The 19,546-nt window shown below is 41.8% G+C and overlaps 1 protein-coding gene across 1 annotated transcript in view; it reads left to right on the forward strand.

Annotated features, from left to right (window-relative positions):
* LOC113018657 (phospholipid-transporting ATPase ABCA1) overlaps positions 1–19,546 on the forward strand; it is a 181,231-nt gene that overhangs the window by 90,279 nt on the left and 71,406 nt on the right. The window contains exons 30-33 of the mRNA XM_080290303.1: positions 2,117–2,215; positions 2,816–3,005; positions 15,778–15,872; positions 19,155–19,260. Of these exons, the coding sequence (XP_080146429.1) occupies positions 2,117–2,215; positions 2,816–3,005; positions 15,778–15,872; positions 19,155–19,260 (490 nt within the window). The remainder of the gene's footprint in view (positions 1–2,116; positions 2,216–2,815; positions 3,006–15,777; positions 15,873–19,154; positions 19,261–19,546) is intronic.

The following is a 19,546-nucleotide window of genomic DNA, read 5'->3' on the forward strand; positions in this document are numbered from 1 at the left end:
CTGGTGGCCAAGAAAATGACCGCGTGACCTTCACGGAGACGCCTCTAAATGAGACAATGAACACTGTATTAATCCAAACGGTTGGCCGGGCTGTGGCTACAGCTGGCAGGAAGCCATCGCTGTGGTCTCTATGAAACACTGTGCTTTAACTCCCACAGTACCCTTAAGATAAAGGGCAGCGTGTGTGTGGTTAGTAATGAGAACAGGACTGGAATGTGAAGACTGTTTAACTGAGACCGGGCTTAGATATGTACAGGACACTGGGATAATAATGAAAGGCTTCGAGGAGCCCGTACTGTACACAGAATCTCGATCAGGCTCATATCGGCTCGTGCTTGCACTGAGCTCGGGCTATAGACATAATCGCTTTACAGTCGATAATGTTTAAATGAGTGATGTCAAAGAAGTTTTGACTCTCTGGCCGAAAAACGGAGTTGGTAAACTCTGAGATTTTTCTCTCATTCTCAGTTAAGATAACTCCAGCAGCACCGAGCATTGCTATTGAGCGTTTCAACACATCGAATCCTCGAGGCAGCGTGTTTCATTTCTTCTCAGGAGTTCTTGAATGTAAAGATTTGTTTGGCATTAATGGTCACTCCAATTTTCTCTTCTTTGTCAATATGGAAAATGAATTAGACGGCACTCTAAATGTCCCAATCAAGTGCTGCAGGAGACGATAGACAGGACTTCTAAAACAAATATCTATAGAACCTCAGATACTGGTTTTTCTGATTGAACTAGCTCTGAAGTTTCACTTGATTTAACAGATTTATAACAGTCATGTTGTTTTGGACCTTATAAAAGGTCTTAAAAGTCACATAATGTTACTGCTCTTCAGTCTTTTATATATATAAACTGATGTATATACATACACAAAACTATTAACAATAAATTATTATTAATTATGACATACAAAAACTAATGTAATGGTTGTATCTCATGCCTAAACAAAACAAATCCCAGATGCCCGGGACTGTCTGGGAGTTTCATTTTGGCAATACACTGGTGGAACGTGTGTGATGATGATAGCTAAGACTCCCTGCTTCCTGCTCTTTACTCTGTGGAAGTGGGAAGATGCTCATTTAACAAGAAATACCTTGAGAATACACAACTGGCGATTAGACTGCCAGTTATAGAGTGAGGAGCTTGGTCTCAGAGTAGAGTTGCTACTCCTCCACACTGAAAGAAGCCAGTTGAGGTGGTTTGGGTATCAGATCAGGATGTCTTCTGGACAACTCCTAGGTCTAGGTGAAGTTTTTCAGGCATGTCATACTAGGAGGGGGCCTTAAGTCAGGGGTGTCCAACTCCAGGCCTCGAGGGCTGGTGTCCTGCAGGGTTCAGATATCACCCTGGTCAGCACGGCTGAATCAAATGATTAGTTCATTACCAGGCCTCTGGAGAACTTCAAGACATGTTGAGGAGGTAATCTAACCATTTAAGTCAGCTTGCTGGATCAAGGACGCGTCTAAAACCTGCAGGACACCGACCCTTGAGGCCTGGAGTTGGACACCCCTGCCTTAGGGTAGACCCACAACATGCTTAGACCGCTGCCGCCATGACCTGGACTAGATAAGAGTCAGAAAAAGGATGGATGGATGGACACCGACATGACTTTAAGCTGGTGAATTAACACTTCCCCTGCTAGAGTAAAAGTGTTGACCCATCCTTCATGATTTGTATTTTGCTTCCAAAAAGTCGGGTTTTAAAGAATTTTGTCTTCACTGACCTCTAAATCACACAAGCATTAAAAAACCATCAGCCTGTCACAAAAACACTGTTTATTTCTGAATGTGTTGCCTTATAACGAGCAGATTTTCAGTCGTGATTTGTGCACAGTTTGGCCTAAAAGGGACATTAAAACAGTCTTTAAATTTTACTTTACCCGTAGACACCCTGTTCTCATGTTCCCCATTATGCAGCGATTCTGCCACAACAGGCCATTGTCCAAGTTCATTCTCTTTCATAATGCCTATTTAATTCTTGTTTGTCTGTTTTATTGACATTGTGACAGACTGGCTGGCGCTCATGGATTAAATTGCTATGTGGACCTTCTGTGAGAGATTAAACTGAAATATTTAATGAGGAATTTTTCATTATTTTATGTTGAATTTTACAGCAACGATGGGCCAGGAAATATGGAGGTGTCCCAGGTGGTGGAAAGCTTGTTGAACAAGCCTGGCTTTGGGACACGCTGCATGAAAGGAGACCCTATACCGTAAGTAGGCTGGGTATACACGAGTCGCAAATTAAGAATCCAGCCAAACATCAAAACCAAACGATACTGACAGAGTCTGAATCTTTGCAAGCTGTGTATGTTTGGCGAGTTGTTATGCATGCGTGTATCAGCCTCTTTCCGACAAATCCAGCAGCAGGCATGGAGCTAGGAAAAAAAAATGCTTGGCAGGATTTTGAAAACCAATTTGTAAAAACAAATTTGATCAATAAATAATGAGCTTTCTCTGCAGTCTTGATCAGGATAAGCTGAATAATGAATACCTGTTTAAACCTATGAGATGGAAATATTAAAGCGTTCGGAGTCCTCGGAAGTTCTTGTTTACGGCAGCTGCTCTGAATGGCCTGTTGTGCATGCATTATTAAAACACAAACTGTAATCTTTTAATTAAGTGGTTATTTTCCAGGAGTCTTAAAAATACAAAGCTGTATTAAAACGATGATAAAGCTTTGCTACTGTTATGATTTATCCCCCAAACACCACCAGTGTTTAAGAAAAAGTGGAAATAAGGCATACAGTGATGGATGTAGGTGACAGGGGTGATCGGTTGCCGGTGAAATATTCATGTTCATTTTCCTGCAGGAATCTACCTTGTTCCTCCACGGGGTCTGATTGGTTCACTCCCTCCGTGGATCAGTCAGTCGCTGACATCTTTCTGAATGGAAACTGGAGCATGTCTAACCCCTCCCCCGGCTGCGAGTGCGGCACTCCTAAACGGACAATGATGTTGCCCGACTGCCCGCCCGGCGCGGGCGGCCTTCCTCCGCCACAGGTTAGTGTCCGACTCCGGAAATCGTGTCTCTCTGTGGTGCAGTGGGTGGATCGGTCCGTACTGTATGTGAATTTATAGATTTATGAGATCGATCATGTGCAACAGTGAATGTGTCAGTATCTCTCTGAGGTCTGTTGAGCGAGACATGGAGCCGCTGCCTATTCAGGGGCCACTGTACCCAGCTGGATGTGTAGCGTTCTTTCCCCCTTTTTGGTAAAATGCATACATTTACTGAATGTGTGTCATGGAGGGATAAGCTGCAGTAAGAGAGCGGAGTGGTCTAAATGTAAAAAAATAAAAAATAACTCAGTGACACAACAGCACAATAAAAATGCTTATCATGGAAGCTTTTGGCTTGCAGTCTGAAAGTCCCAGTCAGCATCATTTTGATTTGAGAACGTAAAGGTACTTACTAACAAGGAATTTGCATTGCATTGCAAAATGTAAATCAGCCTTTTGTGCTGCTTCCCTTTTTGTGAACTAGCGAGCATGCATGAAAATGGGACCAAAATTGATTCTACTGAAAATATACCGACTTGGCCATTGCAAGTGATTCAGCTTGTTCCACACACCTGTTAAAATTCTCTTTAAATAAACCCATAGTGTGTCCTTTCAGATATACCCCAACTTTGCTACCTTGTAGAGTCCCTTAGGACATTTCATAGCATGCAGTTCCCAAATAGAATCTGCAAAGGACCTCACCTTTTCTGCTCAAACTCCAAAGTCCTGAGCACTTTGGCTCTACACGTCAATCCGGTCGTTAAGTGATGACGTGACGAATCCTCTTCCGGGCCTAAAGTAGTCTGCGTTTAATATGGCTTTTGTGTTGTTAACATGTTTAATGTTTTGTATTTTCTTCTAGTTAATCTCAAAAAGCTCCTAAAACAGTCAGTGATCACTGTTGACCTCCCTCGGCTTTTATTACCGCTAATCATTTATTTAAGCTCAGTTTTTAAAACCTTAGGATGTAACTACAGCCCAGCCCATGCAGCAGTATATGAATGACTAACCTCGTATTGTGGATGGATTATCTCAGTTGTTCTCCTGGCTGAAGTTTGGTCCTTTTACAGCACCCTGCCATGCGATTACATTTGTTCCTGACCACCGAGAACACTCACGTTAACTTTTATCGAGTGGAAAAAAAGTTATCTTGTTTATATTATGCTAACATAGCTGTGTCGCTAGCGGTCACGTAGCACAACATTATATACCAGCTAGCCCAACTTCAGTAACCCTACAAACGTCACTGCTGTTTAGTTTTCTGTCTTCATTTATGTTGGAAGTGATAACAGAGCTGTACGTTTTAATTTGTTTCCAAAACCCCGCAGTCAGGACATGCTATATTGTATTTAGATAGAAGCTAGCGAGCTAACTTCCTGCTAACTTCTAACTCCGTTACATGTCATAAATTCCGTTTTCATGGATGCCTGGATGTTAAACTCAATTGTTACACCTGGTAGAGCAGAACGCTGATCATTTTATTAAAGATGAAAGACTTTAGACAGTTTTTCAACTCTCAGTAATGCCATAGTGATCGTTTGATATATGGACCTGCAGCGGAGTTTAGGTCCAGACACGGCTAGTGACGTCAGACTTAACGACCGGATAGCAATACTCTATGGACCATAACTTTAACACTACACATGGCAGCTGGGGCAAATGTTGCATGGACCTGACCTGAAGGGGTTTGATCCAGGCTGGGATCGATTGACAAGTTAGAGACACAGCATCATTGTCTACCAGCTGCCACCTGCTGACTGAACCAATCACGGCACAGAGTGAAAGCGGTGTCTCATTTGGAGCTAAATGATTTGCACTGCTGTCTCCCAATGATAATGAGAAATCTAAGCTTGACAGAGAATGGCTGGAGAATCTGTCACTGCACTCCAATGTCATTTTTATTAGAGATGGCTTTGTCTGTTTGCTCAGGCTTTGTGGCATGTGCCTGCATTTTAAGAGATTAGAATTTGAATGGCTCATGGCTAACCCCGGCTAAATCTGCCAATATTTTCTTCCTCTTGGAGACTTATGACGGTTGAGAATTTGTTTGTAGTAGTTTACCCTAGATAGAGGGTGGAAATGAGCAGGGGAGTGTTGATTGCTAATGCCTGAGGTTTGGCTTTGAAGTATTACAATTACAGAAGCTAATTCGGAGTTTTACATTTGGATCTTTATTTCTAGACATGGAGGTCTGTGCTGATTAGTCCTGCAAGGCTGAGTGTCTGCATATTGTTATTATTTTTTTAATTTCTCCCGGTTTTGCATGGGCTTGCGTTGACAATGACATGCTACTTCTGGATGCTGGATAATACTTTGGTGAGTAATTACTGTTTTTCCCCTGGAGGTTTGAAGGTAAGCCAGCAGATACCAACTTCCCATGGCATCTACATTGATCGTGACATCAGATTTTTTTATTCTACAATTTTCAAACACTGTTGATCAAAATGTCTTTAACGCAAACACCAGAAATAACTCATGTTGGTGAGCTAGCTCAGGTAGCCTCACAGGTTTCTTCCTGTTAAAAGGGAGTTTTTCCTTCCCGCTGTCACCAAAGCACTTGTTTTGATAGATTATTTGATTGTTGGGGTTTTCTCTGTTTTCTTTGTGTGATAATGGAGTCTTTACCACTCAATATAAAACACTTAGGGAAGTTTTGTTGTGATTTGTTGCTATATAAATAACATTTAGTTGAATTGAAGTGAACTGAGAGAAACAAAACAGTAAATTTCCTCAGTGAGGTTTAAGGTGTCAACTTCTGTGGGTTAGGTTTTAAACAGCAATTGCAATATCAGTTTTTCAAAGCACTTATAGCCTTGGTTCAGTGATGAGAAAAATTACAATACTAATTGAGGCACATGAACTGAAATGGTTTAATTTGATAATTGCTGTGACATTTCCTCTTAAACCTTTGATGCATTTGGAGACGTCATATTGGAAGTGCTAAGAGACCGTGGTTAAAAAAAGGGTAAAACTGCAAAGTCGATAACCTCCAACAAGCACGACATTAAATGATATTCTCTAAAACTACTGGGCTCATTTGCCGCTCATTTATTCCCCTACCTTATTCCTTTCACTCCCCCTATATACAGCACCACTCTGCAATCAGTGCACTTTCACACTCTGCATTGATCTGTAGTTCTTTGTTGAACTTGTGAGTCTCGCCGTGTGCTCCTTTCCACGACACGGCCCTCCAGGGCCATTTAAAAGGAGCACCTGTCCACGAATCATGCTAAAGGATGATCGCTGAGACAGTAAAACAAGAGTAGTGCCCTTTGTGTAACCTTTTCCCATCCCTGATGTTCCGTCTTAGCTCATGACAGCACTGTCAGGAGTCCCCCATTTGTTGAGGCGTTATTCTTGTCTTTGTATCCTCCCGATAGCCCCGCTAAGCTATGAAGGGCTTTCTTTCCCAGGCCTAATTTTTCATTTTTGCTCTTTTCCCCTTATCTCCATGTGCTTCTCAATTTTCAAACAACCCCTGTCCTTTTTCTTGCTCCTACTTTGGTGCTTAACTGAATTTCTACTTTATCGTGTTGTACTGTAAGTGGCTGGTCATTTTAGTACACTTAGCCACAGTAAAAAGACCATTTGTGAAGGCCAGTTTTGGCCTGCATCTTGTTAAATTCACTTGTGTCATTTCTCATTTATTTATAAAATCGAATTTGTTCCAATCCAGGTCCTGTAAATGGACTTTACTTTTTCCACAGAAACAACCTTGAGGATTTTAAGTTTTTATTGTACAATCTGCCACTAAAATTATTTTAAAGTTAGGATGAGAATAGAGCAGATGGAGAAGTAAAGATAGTGGAGAATCGGACAACGATAGAAAAGAGGAACCCATTAGATGTGCATCCCTCTAGCACAGTAGCACCACCAATGGCACAAATGACACAAAGGCCTGTAATTTCTAGATGTCCAAATTGTACGACTATACTTATCCGGTCGTTAAGTCTGACGTCACTAGCCGTGTCTGGGCCTAAACTCCGCTGCAGGTCCATATATCAAACGATCACTATGGCATTACTGAGAGTTGAAAAACTGTCTAAAGTCTTTCATCTTTAATAAAATGATCAGCGTTCTGCTCTACCAGGTGTAACAATTGAGTTTAACATCCAGGCATCCATGAAAATGGAATTTATGACATTTAACTGAGTTAGAAGTTAGCAGGAAGTTAGCTCGCTAGCTTCTATCTAAATACAATATAGCATGTCCTGACTGCGGGGTTTTGGAAACAAATTAAAACGTACAGCTCTGCTGTCACTTCCAACATAAATGAAGACAGAAAACTAAACAGCAGTGACGTTTGTAGGGTTACTGAAGTTGGGCTAGCTGGTATATAATGATGTGCTACGTGACCGCTAGCGACACAGCTATGTTAGCATAATATAAACAAGCTAACTTTTTTCCCACTCGATAAAAGTTAATGTGAGTGTTCTCGGTGGTCAGGAACAAATGTAATCGCATGGCAGGATGCTGTAAAAGGACCAAACTTCAGCCAGGAGAACAACTGAGATAATCCATCCACAATACGAGGTTAGCCATTCATATACTGCTGCATGGGCTGGGCTGTAGTTACATCCTAAGGTTTTAAAAACTGAGCTTAAATAAATGATTAGTGGTAATAAAAGCCGAGGGAGGTCAACAGTGATCACTGACTGTTTTAGGAGCTTTTTGAGATCAAATAGAAGAAAATACAAAACATTAAACATGTTAACAACACAAAAGCCATATTAAACGCAGACTACTTTAGGCCCGGAAGTAGGATTCGTCACGTCATCACTTAACGACCGGATAAACAAGCCATGGCTGTGTCATGGAACAGAAATTGCAAGAGGAAGTTTAAAAAAAATCTGACTTTGAGAGTCACAAACATGAGAAATCAGGAATTGCAGAACAAGCCACAGTAGCAGTAATCACAGTGGCCAAACTAATCGACACCAAGGACATCCTAAAAAACATACAAGCAGGTGCCTCACACTCAGGCATAAGGGCATTCTGCAGAAAGTGAAATTACTTTGAGTTCACACAGCATGAAGGACACGGCGTATACAGACAGAAGATTAGACTTCGCTAAACATCATGAAAAGCAGTCTGATTAGTATTGGGAGCACATTCTTTGGCCAGATGAAACCGTGATAAATTAGTGCAATGATGTGGTTCACATGCTTTCACCTGGCCGGGACTTAGCGCAGTGAAATGCAAAATCCTGAAGTATATCACAGAGATCGGTGTGTGGCGATAACTAGCTGAGTGCAAAACAAGCGCAGAGACTGTGGGGTGCATTCATCAGCCTCATCCCCTGAGAAAAGCAGCTCCCACTCAATCAACGATCTTTGCAGACTTCACTTAGACACGCGTGATTCTCCTCACATTGCATTTGTCTGCGATGCATCACGAATATGAATTTAACCAAACATTTGCCACCCACTTTCATTTTCTGGCAATCAATTATTAGATAAGGCACGAAGGAATTAAAGTAAGATTGTGAGAGACAAGCCAGGAATATTTCCTAAAGACAACCAAGCAGCGATTTCTACAGAAGTGAGTGAACAGTGAACAAAAACAGCTTAAATAGTAGCTTTAGTTTCTTGGACATTAGGGAGGTATTTTGCTGGGAAAATAGCTTCATTTAATTGTTAAACACTGCAGTTTAGTTTTTATACAGGATTGCAAAAAGGTCATAGACACTGTACACAAGTTTCTAATCAGGAAAAAAGGGAAAAGTGTGACTTTGCTATCATGAAACGCAGAGATTGAGGAGCCAGAATGCAGACTGTGAAGACAGACTGAATTAACTAAAAGCAAACCTTTATTTAGGCATATGCAGATGATAAAAACAAAACGAAGCCAAGAAGCAAACAAAAAAGCAGACAGGAACAGACACAACAAACGACAAAGGGGAGACAAAACTATTATATACACACAGACAGAGTGATCAGGTAATTGAAAAGAGGAGGGTGACGAGACGAAGCTGAAAACAATCCAGACAATCAAGACAAGAGGAGAGAAGCAAACTAATGCTTTGTTCCCGATGCCTCGGAAGTTGGACGTTGAAGCTCGGGATTGACGTCACTCAGTTTGCTTCAGCAGTAAAGTCAAAAAAGCTAGGAAAAAACTGACTTCTTTACTTCTTAGCTAAACCATACGTGCAGTAAATGCACATCAGAACAATACTTAGTTTTGTGTACGTAAAAACACTGCGGCAGCACGTCCTGGTCAATGCTTTGTAACAACAGCGATGCAGCAAATTAAAAGTTTTATCCTTTCACTGCTGTTTACTTTCAGTGCCGTCTCTGATTATCGACTCAGGGTTGGTGGAGATGCTCCAACCGTCTGGGTTGGAAATCTCAGAAATTCAGTTTAAATACGACCTACCTGGAAATTTGCACAATCCTCGTATCTCCCATCCTAAGATTTAGTGCTGTGGTTGAGGGTAAAAGTTACACATTAATTCTTTAAAAAATAAAATGTTTGAATTGCAGGGGGAAAAAAGCTTGTTATGATGTAAACACAAATATAGTAAATTGTTAGTGAGTTTTTAGTTATGTAAGAGCCGATATCCCACTGTTAAACCTGCACAGGTGCTTATCCACTTCTCTTGTATAGAACTGTGACCCCTAGCCCTCGACACTTCCTTCTCCAACCTCTGAAGCCTCCCTGCTGTTAACTGCAAGTCTACCAGTGGGTCAAAACATAGGCTTTAGTGTTTGGTATACAGTGTAGTACATAAGGTCGTGGCCACTCTCTTAGTGTTACCGTCCACAGTGGTATCCGGTACGAGCATCATTTTTCACGTGGAGAATTGCTGCCTGTGACGATTTATAATATCATCACAGATACAGAGATATCCGGACATATATAAACAATTGAACTTCTGCATATCACGTCCTCGCTGCATCGTTTACCTGTTGACAGTAGCAGGTTGCACTAAATTGATGTTACTCCGAGGCATGGACCACCCGTGGAAGCCGAACACATCATGAGGATGTGTTCCCTTTGACCGGAAAGCCTCCCATGTTGAATAAATCATGACAAAGCGTGCTGGCTTCACAGTACTTTTCTTTTTTATCTTTCATCCTGCCGAACCTCCGAATATGCCCTTGAGAAACTACAGAAAATACAAAAGAGAAAAAAGCGTGGACATGGCACCGCAGGAGGTAGTGTGAAATCATTGTTTCCATGGTAATGGCAGGCAACAGTAAGCCCTCTATCAATTCTAAGGTATTGACTCTCATTCGCTGGTGATATTTAACCTTCAAAGATGAATAGGCAGTCATGCGTGCGGAGGAATTGATAAAGCCGCCACTTTCAATGTATTACGATTGATGTCTTTATCATTTGGAGGCTGGCCTAACTACGGCTTGTTTGCAAATTACTCTCCTTGGCCTCATCTATCAGGCTATTGAAGTAGGGCATTGGATAGAGGAAAAAAGGGATAATTCTACATGGGAAATACAACTAGTATTGTGTAACTTTGCTTCTTGGTTTAAGAATTTGCTTAAAAACAAATGCCTTCAAGTGTTTGTTGAACTGAATTTATAATGTAACACAACCCCTGACTTCTCGCTGGTCTGTTCAGTGAGGGTCGGCGAGTCCGCTGTATTTGCAGCATCTTATGTAGTAATTTATTCATGCGGTTCAGTAAAACAATAATGAATCCATAAACCTTACATATGAGGGCACGTTTTGTCTCTGACAACAGCTGTTGAAGGAATAAATCCAGTTAAGTGCTGATCAGCTCCAAACCCCACCAGGTCATCCTCAGCCAATGGCAAACGCAGCATACTGGCACATCCTTTCTCTGCGGGACCCTGCAGATTTGTCACTTTGACTCCAAGCGCACACAGATTCATTTTGGTGTAAAACGACCTGTCCATGGCCTCCTTCTCAGCAGAAAGCAAGAGATGCTCAAAAACAAAAGCAGAAAGGTCATTGACTCGTGAGGCGAGGCAAACGGAGGGTGAGGAAGTCCCTTTGTTGCAGCTAAACAGAAGGAAAAGGGATTTTAGATGAAATTCTTTCACCGGGCTTGTATGCTTGCAGCTCAGTCTTTCATGTGGGGCTTTTGGTTGTGGTTAGTAGGTGCCTGTTTGTAAGCCAGGACCGTTAGCTATTAGCTAATGCTCCTGTTCAGCACAATTTAAACTGATGTGATCCTATTGGACATAATCATGCAGGACAATGAGCATGTTGAGCTGAAAAACGTCGCTCATGTATGTGATGTGACACGGGTACACATGAGTATACAACTGGCCACCTGCCACTAGCAACACATCAGGTTATAACGAGCTGAAGGAGCTCACAACAATGTAGAAGTTTGTGTGTATGATGATTCAGCAATACATCGCTTCCCTTTGTGCTACCATGACGTTATGATTATTAATACATTGAAAGTAAACCAAAAGTTTCAAATATGCAGTGCTGTGCAAAAGCCAGACTTTTTTCCTTTTTGTGATTTTTTTTTTTTTTTTTTTTTTTTTAAAGTCCTTCAGCCTTTCTGAAAATCTTTCAGCGCTTTTCTTGGGACATTCTTTCCTTTTTCTCTCATGTTCAGCCCAGTTTTCGTATCTGACCAATGGTACACCAGAATCAATTTTAAATAGCATCTTTAGGCACTTTGTTCCGAGCAGCCGCTTGCAAAAAATAAAAAATAAAAAAATCATTTGTTCCCATTTCTTTAGTTGAATCTACAAAAAAATGTCAAAGAGAGCACAGTTTGACAGACATAAAATTGTATTTTTGCACCAACAAGATGATTCCCAAAGAGCTATTAAATGAAAAGTTGACATGTGTCCTTAAAAACTTGAGGAAATTGGATAAGTGAAGGACAAAAGAAGAACTATCAAGCCTGAAAAAAAATATAACTACAGCAGATGAAAATGATCTGAAAGTCATGTCCTTGAGAAATATGGGGGGAAATCTAGCAAAGACCTGACAGAGGATGTGAGAGATGCATCGTCCTCTTCAGTGGAGGGACAAAAGGGGCTGAGGTATGCCAGATTACACAGGAGCTTGATTGGAAATCATTGACAACAGTTTTTATGGAGTTCTGAATCCAAATGTGACATTCTTGAATCAAATCATTGATTGCGGCACCGTTAGCTAATGGTGTTAGCTGTGTTAGTTAGCGCTAACTGTGTTAGTTAGCGGTGTTAGCTATTAGCCATTAGCTATACGTTGAGTATCTACAGCCATCTGTAAAATGGCGTTTGGCGCTAACTGTGTTAGCTAGCGGTGTTAGCTATTAGTCAAAGGAGCTTGCAAAGAAAAGCGTCTGGACTTCTTTAAGATGCTTGAAGATGTTTCACCTCTCATCCGAGAAGCTTCTTCAGTTCTAAGGTCAAATGGTGGAAAGTCCCAGATTTAAACCTAGTGGGAGTGACCTCCCACAGAGGGACAAAAGGACCCCCTGATGATCCTCTAATCGCCTGAGCCAAGGTGTGAAACTGGGTGTGGGTCCCAATCAGCCAGAGTTTCGGGTGTGTTCATTGTGAAACCTGGCCCCACCTTATCATACGAATTCCTGAGGTCAGATGGCCCAGGATGTGAGTGGGCGTTAAGGCGTCTGGGAAGGGATCTCAAAACTGGATTATAGATGGCAGAGAGTTGGTGTCGTAAACCACCGCCTCTGTTCAAAGATGGTCGCTCACAGTGGACATAGATGGCTTCTTTCACTCCTCTTTCAAACCATCTGTCCTCTCTGTCCAAAATGTGAACATTGGCATCCTCGAAAGAGTGTCCTTTATCCTTAAGATGCAGATGGACTGCTGAGTCTTGTCCTGTGGAGGTGGCTCTTCTTGACTGAGAACCTTCACAGACATGTTAGCTATTAGCCATTAGCTATACGGTGAGTGTCTACGGCCATCTTTAAAACATGGTGGAGGCTCTGTCATGGTTTGGGGCTCAAAGAAGTGGGAAGTGGGAAGAAGTTCTGATTGGCAACAGCTTCTTTTTTCAGCATTAAATGAGTAAAAGCATACCCGGATAGAAAAGCATACAGCTGAACACTCTCAGTCATGGATTAGCCTCCCCAGAGCCTGAACTTTAACATTATTGAATCATTATCTTCTTCCATTACACAAGTATCATCATGCATTGACACTTGCGGTAGTATTAAATGTTGCAGAACTGCTGTATTGTAATGCTATTGATTGTTATAGTGAGTATTGTGATATTGTGGCATGACTAACTCTGTATTCCCCATTCTCCACAGTATTCAGTGGCAAAACAGGTGACTGTACGATTTGACATATTTAAGCAAGGAAGATTCTTCCCCGAGATTGCTTTTCTTTGTGCGCACCAGATAAAACTCACCTTTGAGGAGCAGCACGATGTAACCGGTGGCAAGATTAATATGAACACAGCACGCTCTCTTATCTCTCCAGTGCTCGAGTATGCCAGCTCATTCAACAGATTTGATTACTCCTCAGTTTACATTTCCCTCACCCCTTCTTGCTTACCTAGCTATCAAGCTGGAGAACTGATGTCGTGCAGAATGCCAAACAGACTGAAGCTGTTTCCAGGTAATGAACAAGAGATGCAGACCCAGGTATTACACAATCGCATAATGTCCCCATTTCAGTCTTTTTGATGGGGGATATGGACGAAGGCCAAAATAATTAGACCCATGCCGACTGTATGCCCGGGTATAAACTCATTGTACACACAGTGGAGTGTAAAGCTCTTTTTTTTTTTTCCTTGGTTTTGTTTGTTTCTCAGTTCCTGTGGCTTTTTCGAAAGGGAAGCATGTTTGTTCAGAGATAAACCAAGGTTGCTGTGCTGTTCCTCCCCCTTATCTCTGATTCATAAGCCAGATGGGTCCTCTTCTTCCTCTACATTCTCCTTCTGCTTGTTTTTTTTTTTTTTTTTTGCCTTGCAATTTGAGTTCTCCGCCTCCTTTTCTTTCTCCCATGTCCAATTTTGAATTTAGCCTTCCATCTTCCATAAAATTCTCCTCCTTTGCTTCCCTCTCCCATTTGATTTTTAACAGTTTCTCTAATCTCTCTTCAGAGCATCAAAAAAATCAAAAAACTATTGATTTGGTGCGTTTTAGAGCGATTCATGGACGCAGAGCCTTCTAAAGCAGCGGGCCCCAACCCCCGGGCCGGTCCGTGAGTCATTTGGTACCCGGCCGCGAGAGTGAGACTCGGGTGTGAAATGTATGGTTTTCAGGGTTTTTATCGGTTTTTAGCGTTATTTTGTTATCGTTTTTTACGTTAACTCGGTTTTCCTGGGTCTTTTCACGTGTGTTATGAATAAATCTTATTTTTTTTCGGTACCGGTACTGGTTTTATTTTGTTGTATTCATCCGCGACACCTTAAAGGCCGGTCCGTGAAAATATTGTCGGGCACAAACCGGTCCGTGGCGCAAAAAAGGTTGGGGACCGCTGCTCTAAAGTAATCTGACACATAATACAAGTGAGAAAGAATGAGTGTAATATGTATAGAGGTACATACTATGTTTGCCCAAAGCTCACACATCAAGCTGTTTGTACACAAGGGCAGATAACCAGTGTAGCTGGGGTGGGTGGCGTTGGTAAACTGCATTTCAGTCCAGGGGTCTCAATTGCACTTTATCAAGGATCACTCTACTAATTAGCAGTGTTAGCTCTTTAAATAAGCAGGGCTAAAGCAGCTTGGGGTCGTTTTGTGTGTGTGTGTGTGTGTGTGTGTGCATCACTCTGCACAAGGTGGAGTGTATTCATAGCAATGTGTCGCACCCTCGCTTAATTGGTTGTTTGAATGTACCCATTTATCCACAGAAGGGTATCTAATTAGGGTCCTTTGACATTAGAAACAGCTTTCCCCAGCTTTGGCAGGGGTGTAGATTTCAGCCAGGCTTCCCATAGCTAGGCTTAATTGACTATTATGATAAGAGTTGGGGGGAATGTGCTCCACGGTGGAGTGGATAGATACCACATGCAGAACGCTCTCTAGCTTTGTTGGGGTTTTTTAATGGATGAGTTTTTTCTGGGGCGGGTCAGCCGGAGTCTGCCTGTCTGTCTGTGGTCAGCCTTTCCACTCAGGATGCTCCACGGCACGCGGGCAAAGCAAAGTGCTTTTATATCCTTTCAGACAGTAAATAAAATAAAAGCCACTGCACCTGTTTTGCATGAGCCTGCATCAACAAACATTGCCTTTAGGATATCTCTGCATTATTAAAGCTACACAGTGTTTGGGAAAGGTCTTCTGCATCTTAAACTCAAAGCTGCTCGAAGCCATGTTTCTATATTAACGATGGATCGCCTGACTCAGTACAATGCACAGAGTGTCAGTGGTGCTGACAAACCCGCGGACGATTATTACCGAGTAGTTCCATGGGGCATTTTCAGCTCATCGCTTTGCTTTTATGGTCTGCAGCTTTAACGTGTCGCTCTGATGAATCTCATTTTTAGCAGCAGGAGGCCGTTGCCTTCAGTGAAAATAAAGGCCTCCGATCACCCCAGCTGTCCAGCAGAAACAGCAGCAAATCAGCAAGCAGCTTCTATTAGCAGGGTCGAAAGGAGAGTGGCTATTGCAGCTACATTCGTCAGCTGGCCAGAAACACGTCTTTTAATATATCTGTTTGCTAGCACCTCCCCGAACCAACCAGTATGTTATTGGTACGGGGAGGTACCAATAACATATTTATGAGGTGATAAATCTGAGTCGGTCTTGTTTTTGGTGCCACCAAGTGGTCCAGAAAACACTATTTTGACCCAAATAACAAACCAATAGTTTTTAAAAAATGCTTCAATTCAACTGTTTGTTTTTTTTTTTGTTTTTTTCACAGAGGATACAGAACACGACAGACACCTTGCTGAATTTAACCGGACGGAATATGACGGACTTCCTGGTCAAGACTTTTGAGAAGTCTGGTAAAACAAGGTAACGTTTATAACTGTGTTTGCTGTTGTGAATGGCGGTGTGTCTATCTTTAGAAGATCAGCAACGGTAACATGAGCAAAAGGTCCTGCACGTCGTGCTGTCGTTCCCATCCTCGTCGTTATGCAGTTATCGTGTTCGAGCAAATCCTGCCTGGCCGCTCTGTGATGCACTTCCCTTAACCTGTCATCTCAGTGCGTGAAACCATAAAGAGCAAACTGTCAGTGAGAGGAATGATTAATTGTAAGCGTTAGGCTGGTGTGTTTGCTCAGCCCTGTTTCATCACGATTCCAGAGCGTGTTGGACATGTACACGTATTTCCTCTGTGCAGTGTGTGCTCGTGCTGTATATGTATAGCACAGGGGTCGGCAACCTGCGGCTCCGGAGCCGCATGCGGCTCTTTAGTCTTTATTTTGCGGCTCCAGGTGGTTTGGGAGAATAAATTAGAAGTAATTAGCTGAAGTGTCTTTTATTTGTGTTTAGTTCTTTTTTTAACTTGTAGTTCTAAATTGGAAGATTATTGTGATTTTGAAATATAAAAACAAAATTATTTCTTCTTTTTTTTTTCATCGCGCAAAATAAGCGTCGCACTAGCAGAAGCCGGTGTACTCGCCGAAACGCCGTGCATATATCGAGACTTTCGACCCCAGGTAGGCCAATTATGGATCTTCGGATCCACATTATGTCGGCAGCTGTTCCCCACCGTGAACTATGTTAAAAACAAACACCGCTCACGCCTCACAGACGACAGCTTACAGTCCTGCGTGAAGATGAAAGTGACTTCGTACCACGGCAGACCCGCTGCTTTTCAGCATCTCTTTATCGACCACTTTTCACACACGGTTGCTGTACGCAGACAGCCGGCTGTAGCTTTTCTGCTCACAGCCCGACAACACAACAGCATAGACGGCACAGACGTTAAGGCGGCGAGGCGTGATTGCGGGTGCCGCTCAGGTGCGTCCGCCTCCCCTGCAGCGGCGCTGCAGACCACGCCCCGCCACACACATTAACCAGGTAAAATACATATTTAGGCATAATTTTGCAAATGTATATTTTTCATTTTTCAGCAGCATAGTGCTTTTTTCTAATTACTTTTTAAAAGTCAGGTCAAGGCTCCAAAAGCCCAAAGGCGATATAAGGGTGGCGGCTCACAACAGTTTTTGTTTGCTGGATCATTTTAGTTCAGCTGGGTGTCTTTCCTTTTGTTATATTTCTTTAAGAGTTCAAAATGTGTTAATTACATAAATAAAATGTAATTTTCTCTGTAGCACTTCATGGATTTCATAAGCAACACACCTTAGTTGCTCTGTGGATTCTTTTAAAAAGCAGTTAAAAACGTTTCTGTTCAAACAAGCTTTTTGTTGATCTACATATTTTATATTCTTTACATTATTTACATTTGATCTGTTAAACTGTGTATAATTTCTATTGATTGTATCGTTTATTTTAATATTTGTGTACAGCGCTTTGTGATGTCTGTCTGTGAAAAGCGCTTAATAAATAAACTTTACTTACTTACTTTAGTTGTTCACACAAAGCATAAAGGTAAAAAAACAATATATACAGTGTTATCTTCATTTTAGATTTTAAAAAGTATTTGCGGCTCCCAGTGTTTTCTTTTGCGTGGAAACCGGGTCCAAGTGGCTCTTTGGGTGTTAAAGGTTGCTGACCCCTGGTCTAGCATATGCGGCGCGAGCGCAAGAATGCACATCCACGTGTGTGTGTGCCCAGGGGTGTAAACGTGAGGGGTGTATTGAAATTGTCAACTTGCTGTGAGCCTGGAAAAAGCGATAAATTGAAGCATCATTTTCATCTGCAATTTTGGAAAGCTGATAAAAAAGCTCTTCCTTCAGGGCAGAGAAAAAATTGATGGACAGAGTCCAGATGGAGCTTCTAAGGCAGGGGTGTGAAACACAAGGCCTGGGGGCCAGAATCTAGCCGGCAAAGATTCCAATCCGGCCCACTGGACAGCTTTGGGAAATGTGATGTAGGGCATGAATTTGGAACTTTTTATAGACTTTTTACTATGTTTTCATAGGGTTTTCCTGCTGGTAAAGAGCTCCCTTAGGGCCATTCATATACACCAAACTAATTGAGTAAGCAATTATAATAAATAAATTATAGTTACAATTTACGATTTACTGTTGAAATCTGCTTTTTTCCCAAATGGTCCCACAGTTGAAAAGCTTAGATTTCTTAGAATTTAAGTCCAAAGAGTCACACTGACAAATGTCTTTCCTTTGCTACAGCAGCATTTCTTTATCACGTTGACAAACTCTTAAAATTGCACTTCTTTATTGTTTCTACTTCTTTAGATATTTAGATAAATGCGAGTTAAACTTCTTTACACTGACAGGGCGTTTACACTCATCCAGCCAACGATGTAAAATGAGTTTGACATCCCTGATCTAAGCGGTCGATTTGCCTTTAATTTGTTGGAGATAGTGGCTCATTTCCAGATTCCACATTGGAATTGATACCAATATTTATCATATAAACTTCGGTGAACTTGAAAAAAATAGTTGTGAACGCAGCTTGGAGTGCTTTAATATGGCCTGTAACATGCTAATGAGCAAGCAGCATTGGCGTGACTCTGAGGGGGAGCCACAGCCGCAGGTCCCATCATCACAATGTTATATCACAAGCTGACCTCGAAAAGGTTTCACTTAAAAGTAATTTCACGTAGTCATTTTCCGGGGCGCCTCTGTAGCCTTAATAGTAAGGATGCAAACCGAGCAACCGAATCGTCCCCGATTTCACTGTCGGCTGAGTGGACCCTCCAGCCTTACTCCCCCACCCTCACTTCCTGTCTATCACCACCGCTGCGCTCAGATGAAGGCGTCTATACCAAACTAATACAAATGTTATAAGCAGCGATGCGATTGTCTGTTTTATTGGATCGTATTAAGCCCGTATGTCTAATGAATGTTTCTTAGGCAATAACTTGTGACACGAGCAGAGTAATAATAGTGTTTCACATTTCTCCTATGCCCCTGATATAATGAGGACCTTAAAAAAAAGCGAGACAGAAATAGTGTTGTGAAAGCTCAGGGTGAAAAAACCGCATGTAGTAATTACAGTGTGTGTGTGATCATGCTGTTGGGGGGGGATGTGCTGAGGCTTCCCTATATGTGTGTGAGTTAATTCATGTGTGATTACCATGATAACTGCACATGAGGTCTTAGCTGATTTGTTGATTTATTTGCACAGGCATGAAAGTAGATGCCTTTAAAGAGAGAGAGAGTGTGTGTGCGTGCATTTCTGATTACTTTCCTGACACTGCAGGTACGGAGGGATCTCCGTCGGAGCAATCAACTCTCAAGTTCGTGTGACGGAGGCAGCAATCACGGATACATTCAGAGATCTAAAAGGCCTATTCAGTTCAGCTCAGGTATGTGATAAATATTGGCATTCACAAAGTCAAACTTGTTGACACCACTGGATTATTTGAATTTCTTTTATGGTGTAGAAAAGTAGTACAATGTAGTGCAAGGCCAGAAGTTGTACTGTTGGAAAATATCCCACGGGCATCTACAAAGACACACAAAACCTTGAAATTCGTTTTTTTTTTTTTCCATCTTTCTGTTCCTGCACCACATACTGTACATAAAAATGATGGCAACAAGAAAAGACCAGCCTCAGATCAGCAGTGTGATGATACCTGAAATGTCTTTGAA

The sequence above is a fragment of the Astatotilapia calliptera genome, chromosome 3, assembly GCF_964374335.1.
Source record: "Astatotilapia calliptera chromosome 3, fAstCal68.1, whole genome shotgun sequence".
Classification (NCBI taxonomy): domain Eukaryota; kingdom Metazoa; phylum Chordata; class Actinopteri; order Cichliformes; family Cichlidae; genus Astatotilapia; species Astatotilapia calliptera.